This window comes from Xiphophorus couchianus, chromosome 2 (genome assembly GCF_001444195.1).
Source record: "Xiphophorus couchianus chromosome 2, X_couchianus-1.0, whole genome shotgun sequence".
NCBI classification, from domain to species: domain Eukaryota; kingdom Metazoa; phylum Chordata; class Actinopteri; order Cyprinodontiformes; family Poeciliidae; genus Xiphophorus; species Xiphophorus couchianus.
In genome coordinates, this window is record NC_040229.1 from 15793806 (window position 1) to 15810529 (window position 16724).

Genomic DNA, 16724 nt, shown 5'->3' on the forward strand with positions numbered 1-16724 from the left:
AACATCTCATGAAGGACTGTTAAAGCCTTCATTTGAACATGAGAAGGGTATGATTGGACTCAACAACAAATCCTACCAAAATATGGTTGTTCACATGACCTGACAGGTTGGGCAAAGAGAACACTAATCAGAAAAGCAGCCAAAAGACAGATGGAGAGACACAACTCGTGTGGCAGAGTTTGTCCACAAGGCAACATGCACATCACTCCTTCATGGAAAACTAGCAAAAACAAAGTTAACACCAAAAAAAGACTATTTGCCACAATTCCTCCAGGGAACACGTGGTAGAATACACCCCGGAATGGGCAAAATGGGCATCTATTGCAGAGTTGCAAGATTGAGAAATGAACACCAAACTGATAGTTATACATGATGGTCGTTATGTGATGGCCTGGGATGTTTTGATGCTTCAGCAATTTGTTGACATTGTGTAATTGATGGAACTATGGATGAACACACTTAGGTTTTGCAGCAAGGCAATGATCCAAAGCCCATAATCAAGTCTGCATCTGAACTGATAAAAAACCCCCCAAACAAACAAACAAACAAAAAAAACCTCAACAGATACACAATCACTCTTTCAAGAAGTTAGAATATCATTGAAAGGTTAATTAATTTCAGAAACACATTACATGGATTAAATGCCCACAGAAAGATGTTTTCAAGAATTTATTTCTGTTATTATCATGGTGGTTGTTTGCATCAAGCCAATATAAAAATATACATTTTTAAAACAGAAAGGTGAGCTTCATGGAAAGAATGTTTAGTGCTTTCTGAAAAGTTGGCATTTTCAAGAAGTATTTTAATCTGACAAACCGGCCTCATCTGAACACATTCTAATTTCTTGAGCAGTGCTGTGAGCTGTGTGAGCTCTACTCCTTATTGAACGGCTGGCGTGAAGTTTGATCGCCCTCTGGTGCCCATTTTTACGAACTACATCACTTAAGAATTTGATACTAGACGTCCGACGCTCCTATGAGCGTCCTAAGTACAGTCCAAAATCGGACTGTTTTTTCAGTATTATAGATGGCCGAATTAAATGTGTTACGTTTTTGAGCGTTTATATTTCCTCTTTTGAGTCACAGACCAAGAATCCAAAACAACCTAACGCGCTCACAATGTGAAAATGCACATTCATCAAGTTAACAACATCTTCCTTTCAAAATACATTATCACAATTTTGGTTCTTCAGGAAAATTGTGGAGTCAACATCAACATCAATGTTCGTTAGTGATACTTCAAATAGGCAGGTTAGTATGGTGTTGTGTTTGCAAAATAAGAATGATCCTTGCTGTGCGCACTTATCCGGTTTTTATTTTGACATACGAGCGGAAGTGGTGTTCTACAGAGCCCTGCTCCGATCAGATGAGAGTCAACCCCTGGAGCGCACACAATCTGAGGATAATCGCAGGTGGAGAGGCCGGGCTGACAATCTGCCATCTAGACAGGCGATAGAAGCAGGTGTCGAGGGGTGGCTGAGCAAGCGTTTTACTCGCTGCTTTCGTTTATAAACAATCCTACTGGATCGAGATCGTTGTTTTGATTTCAAAAATTAAATTTGATGCTTCTCTCCATGATCCACAATGCGGTCCTCGGCTCAGTTCGTCGCCCGATGCGCTCTCATCCTCTACACACTCTTCTTCATTGACGGATCCAAAGGACAGCGGCAGTGTACGGAGGTAAGGAAAACAGCGGTTGTCTTGTGGGCATTTATAGTGATGCCAAACCTGACATTTAAGAATGAGGACGCATTGACTAGAGGCTACAAATAAACAAATCAAGTGATGAGCGAATACGATTAATACAATGATGACATATTTCCGGGTTAGTTTATGTGATGTGTTTAAGGTAAGACCCTTGATATTGATTTACATCTTTACTGCTTTAATTCCAGTGGGTTTGTTCGACGTAGCTTGCATCTATGTTGAGTTCTGGGGTGTGTTGAACTTCACCACTAAGAGCTGTTCAGGCTGTTATCAGTTTCCTGCATGGACTGGCCTTTCCTTCCCTGTGCCTCTGGCTTCCCTCAACACCTCCTCAGAGGAGGCTGGCAGCACAGCAACACATCCGAACACCAGATAGGGGCAACGTTCTTCTAAATTATTGGCTCAAATGTTGCTCCTATGCTAAACATAGGAGACGGACCTTTACTCTATGGCCTTTAATTCTCCTTGATTTTTGAAGGATGATATAGTGTTATATCACTATACAAATGTCTGTTTGAAAGAAAACAAAACTCTGAGCTTCCGTGAATTTCCTGTAAATTTGTTTTAGCAAAATACAAGGCTAAAATCAGAAGAACAAAAACCAGCATGGAAGCTTGTTTGCGGAAGGATAGATTTTGCCTTAATTAAATCATAATTTATGATAAAATAGAACAACACTGACTATGATGCATTGTTTCATATGGGACAAACTTAATCTGAAGTAAGCCTGATTAATTTATAGAAAATTCTAGCTAGTTGTTGTTGTTGTTGTTGTTGTTAGGGGTGCACTGATTTATCAGCCAGCTGATTTATTTGTGCCTATTTTCTTAATTTTGGAAGATCAGCAATTGGCCAATTTTTACATGTGTAGCCGATCTTATCCACCAACCTTATCTACATTGGCAAAGGTCTAAAATAAACCACTGTCCTCTGCTCTCCTGTGAGAAAGGTTTGACTGATAGATCGGCCCACCAGGTTATGTCTGCACGTTTACATTTAGCAATATTTACCCCTCTGTTGCCAGTTCAGCGACTTTCTGCTTCTATTGATCAACATTTCAGACAAAATAAAATTGGTATCGACCAGAAAACTGCGATCGGTGCACCCCTAGTTGGTGTTGTTTCTGTTATTTTAAAAAGAAAAACTACTATATCTGTGATAATTCACAACTACTGACAGAGTAAAAAGAGAAGATTAGGGTTCACAGTAGCACAAGTCATTAGAATGCAACTTTGATCCTAATTTACTTTTTGTTTTTTAATCTTTTTTGGTATCTTGCCTCAGATATCTGCTGCATTTGCTTTATTGTCAACATATTTTCACTTTAGTGCTATTCACAAATGATGGGCTTTATCTGCTGTGGTAAATTATAATAGTAGGCCTCCCTTCTTTGTTCTTGCAAAGACTGAAACAAAGCCCATGTCCATGAACATTTATTAAATGGGTTTCACTTTCGTGTTGAATACTAAATCTGTTGGATTCAGTGGGGAAATGTCTAGATGTTTCTGCAAACAGTTCCTGGTAAAATGCCGTTGTCCCCACTGCCATCTCCATGGAGATAGTATGTTAAGTGTCCTAGCCTGAGGAGGGGTCAGAGCTGGACAGATAACAGCTAGAGCAGGCACTCATGTCTTGTTAGAGTTCTTCTAAGCAAGTGGACATGGAAAGTGATATCAGTGTTTGTTGCTACTGCAGCAGCACTCTCTTGCCGGATATTCACAGTGAGGTGACTCAGCGCTCTCCTTTGGGTGGAGCCCCACCTCACAGTGATGACCTGCCTTGACCCCTGATTGGTTCTTTGTTTGGTGCTATGCCTGTTGTGGTGTGTGATCTCTTATGCAGATGCTTTCTGTTTTGTTTTTTTTCACAGATTGACTATTATTATGAGTACACAGAGTGTGACAGCACAGGATCTCGGTGGAGAGTGGCCATCCCGCAGAATCCCGGGTTCTGCACTGGACTACCACAACCCGTGAGGGGCACAGAGTGCAGTAAGTTGGGATAATGTGGAGTGTATGCTAACACTTGTTTCGACTATATTTTAGTATATTTATGAGGTTGATTAGAGAATCCACAGTTTTATCAATCCATCATCCCTCATTATTACTGCATAAAGAGTAACACAGTAACTCTGTTGCATTTGCAAAAAAAATAACTGTATTATTTGTGCTTTGTTCGTTACTGTGTGGCCAGATCATGTCTTTCTAGAAGAACCCCTGGCCTCCACCAAGTTAGGCAGTCTTTTTGTTACTATTTAGTTACTATTTATTTATGATGCCATCTCATGCTTTGATGGTAAGCTAATCAAACTAAGGTCATGTTACTTTTGCATGAGAGTAATTATATGTAATGCAAGTTGTCAGTGCTAATGTTTTAGCAGCATCTCTTCATCCGTCCATTGTCTATATTAACTTATTGTTGTAGGTTGATGGGGGGCTGGTGCCTTTCTCCAGTGGTTATGGGCAGGTTAAGGTCAAGGTTATGTCATAATGTTGCAATTTAATTTAAGGCATGTTACAAGTATCCCAGGCAACTGGCTACTGAGTAACATATTACTCTGTGTTTGAGGCTACAGCATATGTTTCAATTTGTGTAGCAGAGATAAAAGCTGGGTTGTTTAATTACAGATTTAATGTTTTCAACAAAATGGGTAAAAATAGCTCCATGCTACAGACAGAAGTGCAAGAAATGTTACAACGTTTCTCAATCTGCCCTGACATTTAAAAAAGTATAATTTAAAATACATTTAAAATCCTTTTTGTTGGGAGGTTGCCCTCATGAAAAGCTTTTGACAATGGAACCAGGAACGTTGAATTTAGCTATGCAATGAATTCTGATCTTGAGCAAGGTAGTAATGCAGGTTTTGTTTTAGATTAATCTAGAGCCTGTTTATAAAACTTAATTACTGTCTTAATAATTATCTCAAACATAATCTTTTGTAATGTTGCATTGACAAATGTTAGACAAAGAGAGTTAAACCTTGTTAGTTTCCTTCCTTATGCTGCACAAAATGGTAGCTATCAATTTTTTCTAAGAGGTGCCTTTATGGTGTCAGATGTTTCTGCAGTGTAAGAAGGCTCTTACTTTTTGTTTTGTTTTGTTTTGGTTTCCTTCTTAATTTCCAGCTTTTTATTAATTTTACTGAGAGAACAACCATCTCTTGTGTTCACAGCAGTTCATAGGATCCACATTAGCTGGCATAATTCTCACCCGGTATGTCATCAGATTGATTAAGTGGAAACATGCCACCTATAAGCCTTTTCACTCACTCTTGCTAGTTAGAGCCTTTTCACTCACTCTTGCTAGTTAGAGGCATATTTCTCTCACACTTCCTAAAAAACGTTGTTGGCTTCCATTGTTTTGTCAGTAAGCCAGATCAGGTATGAGGAAAAGCTGACACTGTCAAACAAACCCAGGCACCACGACTTGATGGCTCAGGGGAAAATAGCGCAGAGATAGACACAGTGTGTAACAGGATGTAAGGATTAAGTTCAGTGCAGCAGTGATTTGCACCGCTGTTTGTCTGTCAGCTTTAGTCTGTCTCAGGGTATCTGAATGTAACATAGTTTAGGGGAAAAAGGCTGAGAAATGATTTATTTATTGGACATTTCTTCCTCTTCATCTCATTCTGTGTCCCTTTTTGTGTTCCCTAGCCTTCTCATGCAGAGCTGGGGAGTTCCTGGAGATGTCTGCTCAGGAGTGCACCCAGTGCGCAGCAGGAAGCTACTCCCTTGGCAGCGGTATCCGCTTTGACCAATGGGATACCATGCCTGCTGGATTCAGAAGCGTGGCAACTTCTCTGGGGAACGATCCCAAAAGAGATACCCAACCTACCTGCAACAGGTTACTAAGTTAAAAAAAATAAAAATGTATTGCAACCTGTACCACACTTTTACTCACATTGTTCTTTTACTTACAGTTCTTCCTGGGTGCCTCAAGGAAACTATCTTGAGTCCAACAGGGACGAGTGTACAGTTTCTCTTATTTATGCTGTTCACTTGAAAAAGCAGGGCTCTGTCAGCTTTGAGTATCAATATTCTGATAAAAGTCTGCTGTTTGAATTCTTTGTGAGTAACCCACAAGCTCTTTCTTTTAGTAAAAGAGTGTCTCAGTCTTATTGGTATTAATTATGCAAGACGTTTCGCTAATAAACAGAGTATTATCTACTGATGTTTTTTTGTGCAGATTCAGAATGACCAGTGTCAGGAGATGGATCAGTCAACTGATACAAAGTGGCTCCAGCTCACCAATCATGGAGAATGGGGAACCCACACGGTAGGTGTTTTTGGCCGCTTTCCCCGCTCTTCTAAAATGAATGCTTTGAGTAGCAAACAGTGGGTGGATACAAGCAGGAAGCCTCCTGGTACACAGGAGGACACTAAAGTTACAAAAGGCTGTTTGCAGTATTTTTCCGCACAGATTATAAAACCAGATAATTCATTTGGGTTGATCATAGTGCTTAGTTCAAATTGTTGAGTGTGAGCAGAAACATTTTAAACCTGTTTCAAACGTATCTGTTGAACTGGTGTTTTTTTTTTCTTTTTTTTAGAATATGGTGTTAGACATTCTTAAGAATGTGTGGCAGCATAGCGTGCCATTTTACATTCTTATCCATTAATTCTACTAATTTGTCGACACTTTCAAACCATTTGCATTGATACCACAAGTATTGCATGAAAAAGTCAATCTATATCAGTAATTTAGCCATCCTTATTAAGAAAATCTACAGTGTTTGCTGTAAACACAGACGTTGTTTATGGCAAGCTGATGATGCATAACATGTATTCTAGGTGAACTTGAAATCTGGCACCAACATCTTGTACTGGAGGACAGGAGGTGTTGTCATGAGGTCCAGTGTTGTGAAGCCTGTCCTGCTGAAAAACATTCAAATTGAAGGTCAGAGAAGAGTGAATTTATCCGTGTTGGTTGCATTTTGGTTGTGTAGAAAAAGTAAATTAAATTAAATTATAGAAACATATCCAATATTACCTTTTTTTCCCCCCAACCTGTCTTTTCTATCCAAAAGGTGTTGCATACACATCAGAGTGTTTTCCTTGTAAGCCAGGGAGCTTTAGTCGCATTCCGGGCTCCTCAACATGTGAATCCTGTCCTCGGGACACCTACTCTGGCCACGGAGCCAGTTCATGCACCCCATGCAACGCTACCACTGAGTATGCAGGTATGCCATGTTAGGCACATGCAAATCTTTTTAAATTAATTCAGTATTTGAAGAACACTACATTGTTATGAAGCATAGAAAACAACTGAAGATACATTTTGACTATGGGACATTTTTAAAAAATTCTTATTTTCCCTGAACTTTTATCTTCACTGGCCATTTTTTCCGCTGTAGACCAGGGTCGGTAGTTCATCAAATGCAGCTGTGTTGAGTTTACCAAGAACATTTGCCAGTGGACGTTACTGAAATCTCTATTGAAAGCCATGATTTTAAACAATAAATCTACAACCAATGATTCTGTCACAGCAATTACACTTTATAGCCACATTATAAGAATCCTGGAAAGCTGCAAACATTGTGCCTCAGAATGTAAAGTGTTTAAAAACCTAAGATAATTTTTTACTGAAGGATTTGCTCTGTCTTTTTCACAAAACAACTCTCCAAATAATTTAGTTTTTGTATTGTACAAGTGCATCTGAAAAGTATTCACAGTGCTTCACTTTTTTCATATTACGCCATAGCCCTAATCCAAATCCAAGTTTGTTTGTTTGTTTGTTTTTTTAAAGAAATCACATTTATGTAAGTATTTACAGCCTTTGCCATGAAGTTCAACATTTTTCAGCAGGGCGATGAGCCGAAGTGTGTCGCCAAGATCTTGAAGAAGTGGCTTGGTCCTGGAACGGCCAAGTCAGAGTTTTGACTTGAGTCCAATTGAACATTTCTGGTGCGATTTGAAAATTTCCGCACAGATGTCTCTCGTCCAACTTCATGGAGCTTGAGAAGTATTGCACAGAAAAATGGGTGAAACTTCTTAAACATAGTTGGACTAAGTTTGTTCCATCATATGCCAAAAGTGTATCAACAGAGTATTAAGCAAAGGCAGTGAATACTTATGTAAATGTAATTTCCTAGTTTTCTATTCTTAAATGTATAAAACATAGAAACATTATTCCACATTGTCATAACGGACTATTTAGAATTTTGAGGATAGAGATTAATTTAGTCCATTATCAATCTAATTTGAAAAAATCCAATTTTATTTAGCAGGAATTTTTGGCAAACAGTTCTGTACATGTAAAATATCCCTTTAGAAAATGTGCTCTGTTTCTTTCTCTCTCAATTTTTCCACATACTAATGCTTCTGCTTTGGATAATCATATTTTACCTGACAGAGGAAGGATCATCTGAGTGCAAGAACAGACCTCCATGTTCCAAAAAGGACTATTTCCAGATTCACACACCATGTGACCACGAAGGCAAGGTGAGGGAGAAGTTGACACCTGTCAAACAATGCTGAGTGGGCATGTTACGTTATCTCACTTTGAGATCTTTGTCATTTTACGTAATGTTAGACACAGGTCATATATAAGTGGATTGAGCCCAAGATCTGTCTAGAGGGCATCTTTGGAGCAGAAGCGCTGCCTGAGAGTGGCGAACAGGAAGAATGCCCCCCCTGCAACCCTGGTTTCTATAACAACGACACGGCCACCTGCTCCCCTTGTCCAACCGGGACATACTCTGACGGACTGAAACGTAAAAACCTGTGTTTTTTTTTTCACCGTCATCCTGTGTGTGTTATCTTAGCTGTACTTTTTAACGTTTTTCATTTTCCAGCGTGCCATCGGTGTCCAGCTGGTACCGAGCCCATCCTGGGTTATGAGTATAAATGGTGGAATGTTCTTCCGTCTAACATGAAGACCTCCTGTTTCAATGTTGGCAACACTAAATGTGACCGTATGAATGGTGGGTGTCTTACATGCTGTCTTTAATCTAGCGTTTTGTGTCTAAAAAGACTCCGCCCCTTCTACGGTTTGAGCCTCTGAATTTATTTAGGTTAATAGAATTTGATAGTTTATTGTTTTATACAAGCTTATAAGTTTAATTGCTCTACAAATGGCTAAATATTCCTTTATTTCTTCATATTTGCCTTTTATTGAACCAGATTTTCTAGAATTTCTCTTAAAATAGTCCTTTTTTCAAGATCTACTTGATCTTGAAATGGCAGTTTTTTGTGATTTGGCTTGTATGTTGTTTTTTTTTTTTTTTTTTGGCACCTCAGACATCTCTTGTATGAAAGCAGAACAGTATCAGCTGATTCAGCTACTGGACAACGTGAAAAAAAAGCAACATTACCCATCCCACGGTGTCCTGGTTTTGGATTTTCTTACAAACTAATTAAATCTATCGCCCCTGGGTTTTTTCATGGCCGATCGATGCCAGTGAATAAAACGTGTACGTTTTAGGAGTAATTAAAGAAAAAAAATCATAATATACTGCTCAAAAAAATAAAGGGAACACTTTAAGTGTTAAACACCTGTTTAAGTGTTCTCTTTATTTTTTTGAGCAGTGTATTTGTATGTCCAATATAAATATCAAACTCGCTGTGGTCTTTTAAAGTTTTCCGTTGTAGTCGACTTAGTTTTTTCCATTTATCTTATTTACCATTGTAACATTTTGTGTTTTTTATTGGGATGCTGGTCATTTCAACGTTTGGACATTTCATACTTTTCCAGTTTTGGTGATTTCCTGTTGTGCTTTTCAAGTTATAGAAAAGGACCATCTAGCACACTCATGCTTCATAACAACTAACAATGATTCTTTACAGATCATTGTGTTGAGTTCTTTTGATAGATCTTGGGTCCTATATGTTTTATAAGAGCCAGCTGGACAAAGTAAGTAAGTCCAGCTTAAAGAAAATGTACTTTTGGAATCTTCAGAAAATAATGCACAATTTAACTACGGGTGAGATTTTAAAAACCTTTTGATAATTGATCTCAATAGTTAATCAACAATGCTTAACTGACAAGAGAAATAAACAATGTAACCTGATATAGGTTTTAATATTTCCTTTTTGCCCACGTTTTGATTTTGATTTTTGTCACACAAACACTCATAAAATGATTGCATGTTCAGGTACAAGGACAGGAAAGAAACAAAGTCACAACCTTTAAAAGAATCTCAAGACAGCCAAGTAACCTATTAAGCCAAACCCTTTTGAAAAATGACAAAAAAACGTCTACCTTCTTGCAGCTATGGTCATATCTGTTTATTAAAAACAGATAAGATAAACTAATGTCTTGTTGGTGTGTTTTTCAGGTTGGGAAGCAGCAAGAGATCATATTCACAGTGGAGCAGGCAGCTCTGATAATGATTATCTCATCCTTAACATCCATGTTCCCGGCTTCAAGTAAGTGCATTCATATTGTGTTGTCCCTCAGCTCTCCGATTCCCCCTGTTGTGACTGATTCCACCTATTTCTGTTTGCATTGACCATCAGGCTGCCTACGTCAGTGCCGAGCCAGTCAGTGACAGAATTTGGTCGCGTCACATTTGAATTTGAAACTTCGTGCATGGCTGACTGTGAGTTCTACTTCATGATGGTGAGAGCGCCTCCTAACACAGCTCTGCTGCTCTGTAAATGCATAAATTAATGCTTGCAGAGTAATTTTTTTAATGTTCACTTTTAGGATATCAATAGGAAGAGCACTACAGTTGTGCAGTCATGGGAGAAAACACAAAAAAGACAAACCTACACACACACCATGTCAAAAAATGCAGCGGTTTCCTACACATGGGCTTTCCAGAGGACAAACCAACCTTCAGATGTAAGTACCAAAACACAGCTTTACTCAGGTTTTAGAACATAGTCACCAATATGGATAATATTACTGGTTACAATAAAAGTCCTCTTTTTCTCATGATATATTCAAGATGCCACATATGGAGGGAGATTAAAGAGGGAGATTGCCATCACATACCTTTATTTCTAAAGATATATCTTGGTTTTCACAAAAATCTATTAAGAAAAATATTACATTTATGGGTCTCAACAACAGCAATAATAATAGTAATACAGGTTTGTCTCACAAGTAAGGTGATACTGTTTTGCTCCCTCAGGTACGTCGGTATGTCAATGACGTGGCACGCATCTTCTCCATCACTGTGACTAACGCGGTTGATGGTGTGTCCTCCAGCTGCAGGGCTTGTGCCCTCAGCACTCAGCCCTCCAGCTCAGCATGTGTGCCCTGCCCACCTGGACATTACATAGACACACTCACCAGAAAGTGCTTAGAGTGTCCACGCAACAGTTACCTCGAGCCGCACGCAACGCCGGGTTCTGATGCCTGTAAAGCCTGTGGGCCAGCTAGCCGGAGCGATAAGGTCTGTAAGCGGTGCAGATTCATGGATCATGCTGTTTTTCTATTTTAGGACGCTAGAGGGGAAAACTAACCCTAAAAACCGTGTCTGTGCTTTCCAGGACCACAGACTGTGTTACAGTGACTGCCACTTTATCCACACAGAGGGCAATGTCACGCTAACTTTTGACTTCAGTCCCCTTGGCTCAGCAGGATCGCTCATGAATGGTCCAAAGTTTACCTCCAAGGGAACCAAGTATTTCCACATGTTCAACATTAGTCTGTGTGGAGGACAGGTGTGCACAGAAAAGCCTCCACAAAGTGTAAATAACGCAATCAGCTAAAGGTTTTTGTTCACAGATGGATTCCTTTTGCCGTTTTCTCTCGTTTTTAAGGATCGCATGGCAGTGTGCGCAGACAACACTACGGACATGTCAGTTTCCAGCTCCCAGAAGGAGAAAGCTGAGGGATCCAGCGCCGTGAAGACCTTCATCTGTCAGTCAACAATAATCCCAGCAAGCAGGCAAGGATTCCTCGCTGCGCTCTCTTCGCAGTCCATTAACCTGGCTGACACCTTTCTTGGTAAGTGAACATTGGATAACTTAGTGTGAAAACCAGCAGCAGTCAAAATAAATAGAATTGCTGTTTTTTTTTCTTCTGCCCTTTTTTCCCCTTTAAAAGCCAACAGAAATGCATTTGCATATACAGTACATGTAGGTCCCTATACAAATGAAAGTGTAATGAAAACTCAATCTGCACATAATATCAATCCACCTGTTGTATATACTTGTTTATCCATGTCATGGAGGCACTGGTGTGTATCTACACCAGTCATTTGGTGAGAGGCGGAGTTCACCTTGGACAGGTCACCAGTCAGTCAGAGGGGAACATAGAAACGCAGGACAATCAATCATTCTCACACATCCACTAATAACTAAGACAAATGTAGTGTAACTAATTAACCTGGAGTACCAGGAAAGAACCCACACATTCACAGGAACAACATAGAAATTCCACGCAGAAAGACCGCAGGACCTTCGAGCTGCAGGGCTTATTGTATGTTTTTTTTTTTTTGCCCAGGTGCAACTGTAGATGATAATCTTGAAGGAATAAAAGCAAGACCAGACTTGTTTCCTCAGAAGTCTAAGAAAGTGCCTGATATTAACTTCTTCTTCAGGTATTTTTGGCATATCAGATGTTTTTTGTCTTTTTACAAAAAACTCAAACTCAAATATATATAACTATATGTATAATGTATACTTCTGTATTATTTTTTCTCCTAAGATCTTTTGAGGGAACTTCATCTTGTGAATCGGGTCGGAGTACAGTAGTGACTCTTCACTGTAATCCCGATATGAGCACTAAAGGAGAGCTGTCTGTTCCGAGGTATTACTTTTCTCTGTTTCTGCATTTTATTTCCAGCAATACCTTTGACCTTTATCATTGCTGTTAAGGTTACAGACTGAAGAGTAATGCTGTTGAAGAAGTAATATGGTCTTCTTTTGGCCATTTCAGTCAGTGCCCTGAAGGAACATGTGATGGCTGCACCTTTCATTTCTTTTGGGAAAGCTCAGGGGCTTGTCCTACATGCACAGTGAGAGACTATCATCTGATAGAGGGAGTCTGCAAAGGAGGACAACAGGTGTGTGTGCGTGTGTGTGTCTGATGTCATAACATGAAACAGTGGAGCGTTTTTCGTTTGGCTCTTTAGTCAGACATATTCAACTTAAGATATTAAAGAATTGGGATGCTGTGGTGGCGCAAGGACAAAGCACAACCCACGTATTGAGGTCTTTGTCCTCGTGGCGGTGGTTGCAGGTTCAATTCCCATTTCAGTCCGACATGGAGGTGACATTTGCCGCATGTCTTTCCCCTCTCTCATTCCCCTCTTTCCTGTTGAACTACCGTATTTTCCGCACTATAAGGCTCACCTAAAAACCTTACATTTTTTCAAAAGCCGACAGTGCGCCTTATAATCTGGTGCGCCTTATGTATGGACCAATATTGAGCCACAATTCTTAACTACGGTAAGCAGCCGTTTTTTCCATTTGTGTGTTTGTGTAAAGATCCCAAAATGGCTCCTATTAAGAAACACGCTTATGACGCAAAGTTTAAACTCAAGGCGATCAGTCACGGAGTAGAACACGGGAATAGAGCAGCAGCAAGAGAATTTAACATTAACGAATCAATGGTGCGGAAGTGGAGGAAGCAACAGCTGTTTATTCATTTTGGGAGTTGTCAGAATGCTGGTTTGTAATCTATTAATAAAGTTTGACTGACCTATCTGACTGTTTTGTTGACATTCCCTTTAGCGCAGCTCCATCTAACGGATGCATAACGTAACCCCAGCCTCTACTGTAGCGTCTATTCTATGTGCCTTATACGGCGGTGCGCCTTATATATGAAAGAAGTTTTAAAATAGGCCATTCATTGAAGGTGCACCTTATAGTGCGGAAAATACGGTACTTTCAAATAAAGGCCACTAGAGCCAACAAAACCTAAAAAGATATTAAAGAATCTACATCAGAACAATGAAACACAGTTTTAATCGACTCTGTGCCTTTTAGGGTCCTGTCATGGCTTTATGTAATTCTGTAAATATATTTGTTCTTCCTCAGGACATGCTGTATGTGTGGACTGAGCCGAAGCTGTGTATAGGCGGCGTAACCTTGCCTGATAGGAAAACTGTGCCATGTCAGAGTATGGAGTTCTGGGTTCATCTTGGTGCGGGGACGGGGATTTTCACTGCTGTGTTGCTCATCTGCCTCACTTGCTACTTTTGGAAGAAGAATAAACGGTACCTGTCAATGTTCCCTCGAGATTTCTTCAATTTTTATTTTCCTGTATTTTTACCTATGCTTCCCTTTTGTTCATTAGTCATCATCATTATTGTTCAATGTGGTTCCCTCATGTTCTGTTTTTCTAACTTGATTTCACTCAACTGTTTTCTTTCCCTTAGATTGTCTCTTTCCCTTTCCAGCTTTTCTTTTATCAATTTATGTTGTAATGTTTCTTTTTTCTTATTACCTTATATGTTTTCCTTTTGTCTTGCTATTTTTCCATTTTCCTTGCTTTGTTCTTTCTGCTTACCATTCCTTCATAATCCATTTGTCCTTTGACCTTTTCCCATTTTTTTCCATTTTCATTTCCTTTCTCTTTTAAAAATCTTCATTTCTGCTTATTCTTGTTTCCTATTTTCTTTTTGTCTCTTTTCCTTCGACCCGTCTTCCTTCCCATTGTTTCCTTTTCATTTAGTTCTTATGTTTATTTTTCATTGTGTTTTCATTAATCATTTTTGTCCTTTTGGCTCTTTCTTGTTTCTTTTTCTTCTTTTGTTCTTCATTTCCCCCTTGTCACATTACCTGTCTATTTTGTACACATTTGCTTATCTGATATTTATTCTCTTGCTTGTCTCTGGAAGGTTGGAGTACAAGTACTCCCGGCTGGTTATGTCTGCCAACAAGGAGTGTGAAATGCCGGTTGCTGACAGCTGTGCTGTGATGGAGGGAGAGAATGAAGGAGACATGGAGGATGAAGTTGTGTATACCAAACCTTCACTGCTTGGCAAACTCAAAGCTATAGCGTCCAAGGTGAGAGTCACAGCACCATCACACAAAGAGTTGTCTCACTGTGATAAAAGCGTTCAGACAGCTGCAGAATAAACACTTTTGCTTCTGCTTTCAGGGAAATGGAGAGCGTTATGAAAATGTGCAGCTGAACTCATCCCACTCAAAAGCATTGGTCTGGAGTTAGAGCTGTGTGAACGGAAGCTAAAATGAGAGAGAACACTTTACACTGGGTGGTCCACTTTAAAACTGTCCCTGTTATAAGCTTTGGTACCTGGAATACAACCTGTGTGTACAAATGCACAGATGAAAAAATTACATTCTTCATGTAAAGCCAGGTTCAAAAAAGTCACACCATCATGGTGGCCATATTGCTTGGTACAACAGAGCCAAAGTACTGTGACACAAGTGTGTAAGACACTTCTAGCATTTTCTGGCTCAAACTTTAGTTGGAAAATGTGTTTTGGAGAGCTCAGGGTAATACAAGGACTTATGTGAGTTCTTGTTCAGTTTTGTGTACATTTATTTAATTATTTGTAATGTTTTTATTATTATTATTATTGTGGAGATCCTGATGTCAAGACACACAATGACTGTTGGTGTGTTTCCATATCCCATAGATGCACTCTCACATCAATTTGCTTTGGTCTAGAATAATGGCTTTCTCATTTTGTTTGTTTGGTTTATTGATTATTTTTGCTTTGTTGAAGACATTGTAGTGGAGAGATAAGATAAAGGACTGAAAATGAACATAGTACATAAAGCTGTTGAGATTGTGCTTCAAATAAAATACATATTTATGTAGAAATTGACTCCATGTTATTTAATTATCGAGTTTAAAAGTTGTTTTATGACCTCAGCTGCAGAGACATCTGTCAGACAATGGTGTGTGCGTTTTAACCTAATAGCGAATCAGCTGTGAAGTTACATTGGTAAACAATTTATTCCAAATTAGGTGATTTATTGATTTAAAACGTGGTAGGCCTTTCCTTTGAGTGAAAGGAACCGTGACAATGTAATCCACATTGTGCTAGACTCTTCTGTGCCCAGCTTTGACTTACTGATGGCTTGAGAAACTTATATTTCCACCTAATATTCTTTCCTAATGATACAATTTATTTTGTGAAATGCACTTTTCCCTCTTGCATTAAAATTCCTCCGCAGCATGACGAAGTCATCCTTGTACTTCATATTTGGGATTTTGTTGCAGTCTTGCAATCTTTTCCTTATTTAATTAAGAGGTAACAAAGGTCAGTATGCCCAAGCACTTATATTTTTGCTTCATAAAACCATAGATTTCACAAAAATATATGATTTGTGTCTTTCTGCATTTGTAAACTGTAATATGTTTTTTTGAGTATCTTCATTGCCTGTTTTTATTTTCTCTCTCAATAGCTAATTCACATCAAAACGCATTCATCTGGTAAACAGAACCTGTCACCTTCCTGAAATAAGACTGCACATTTCCATTGTGTTTATCAGGGTTATGATTGTTCAAGCAGATGAAAACCTTTGGGCATTTGAAAATTGTTCTCAAGGATGAACATGACTTGTGAAGGTCCACAGTTCCTTTCCTCATATCATATTTCTTTAAATTTTCTATATCACTCAACACAACACATAGTTTGAGGTGTTTGCTTAAAACAAGTCCACATAGGTCATATTCCCATGGGATTAATAAAATATATTTAAATTGAATAATTTTAAAATAAGCTTACAAAGTCATTGCATTGTCATTTGAGCTCTTTTGAGGTTTAATTGTAAAGTATGGAGCACTGAGTGGCATGCACATGGACATGATTGATAGCACTAAGACACTCCTCCTAGTCGTGATTGGTTGTTTTTAGTAAGACTTGCAGCACTGGGAAAAGCCAGAGGAGCTCAATTTTTTTTTATCACAGATAATCTGTCTCATACTGTCATGGCATAGTGACAATTCTAACAACTATGTAAAAATATATTTTTTATAAAAGTTACATACGGCAGCTTCAGGAGTGACAAGATCATTAAACTGTTGAAAGAAAGTCAGAAGCGATTCCCTTAGCAGTTTGTCACAAGCTAGTGGGAACACAAACACGTGGAAGCAGGTGCTCTGGTCAGGTGAATGTTTTAAAGGTGAATAAAAGTTTCACCTTTA

General features: G+C 39.0%; 1 protein-coding gene across 1 annotated transcript; it reads left to right on the forward strand.

The window, feature by feature from the left end:
- Positions 1-1358: 1358 nt before the first annotated feature.
- Positions 1359-15395, forward strand: elapor2a (endosome-lysosome associated apoptosis and autophagy regulator family member 2a). The gene is made up of 22 exons (XM_028004229.1): positions 1359-1679; positions 3577-3697; positions 5360-5549; positions 5626-5773; positions 5892-5981; positions 6497-6602; positions 6733-6885; positions 8058-8146; positions 8238-8418; positions 8500-8628; positions 9982-10072; positions 10163-10265; positions 10353-10490; positions 10783-11046; positions 11144-11317; positions 11417-11603; positions 12102-12198; positions 12306-12407; positions 12537-12663; positions 13640-13818; positions 14443-14611; positions 14706-15395. Exons 1-22 carry the CDS (start codon positions 1584-1586, stop codon positions 14772-14774), a joined length of 3003 nt encoding a protein of 1000 aa, XP_027860030.1. The 5' UTR covers positions 1359-1583; the 3' UTR covers positions 14775-15395.
- The last annotated feature ends 1329 nt before the right edge of the window (positions 15396-16724 follow it).

Excerpts from the sequence above, each read along its gene's own strand:
- elapor2a (XM_028004229.1), top strand. The coding sequence starts at position 1,584 with ATGCGGTCCTCGGCTCAGTTCGTCGCCCGATGCGCTCTCATCCTCTAC. Across the intron at positions 8,629-9,981 it reads TAAATGTGACCGTATGAATG|GTTGGGAAGCAGCAAGAGAT; the intron begins GTGGGTGTCTTA and ends TGTGTTTTTCAG. Across the intron at positions 12,664-13,639 it reads TCTGCAAAGGAGGACAACAG|GACATGCTGTATGTGTGGAC; the intron begins GTGTGTGTGCGT and ends GTTCTTCCTCAG.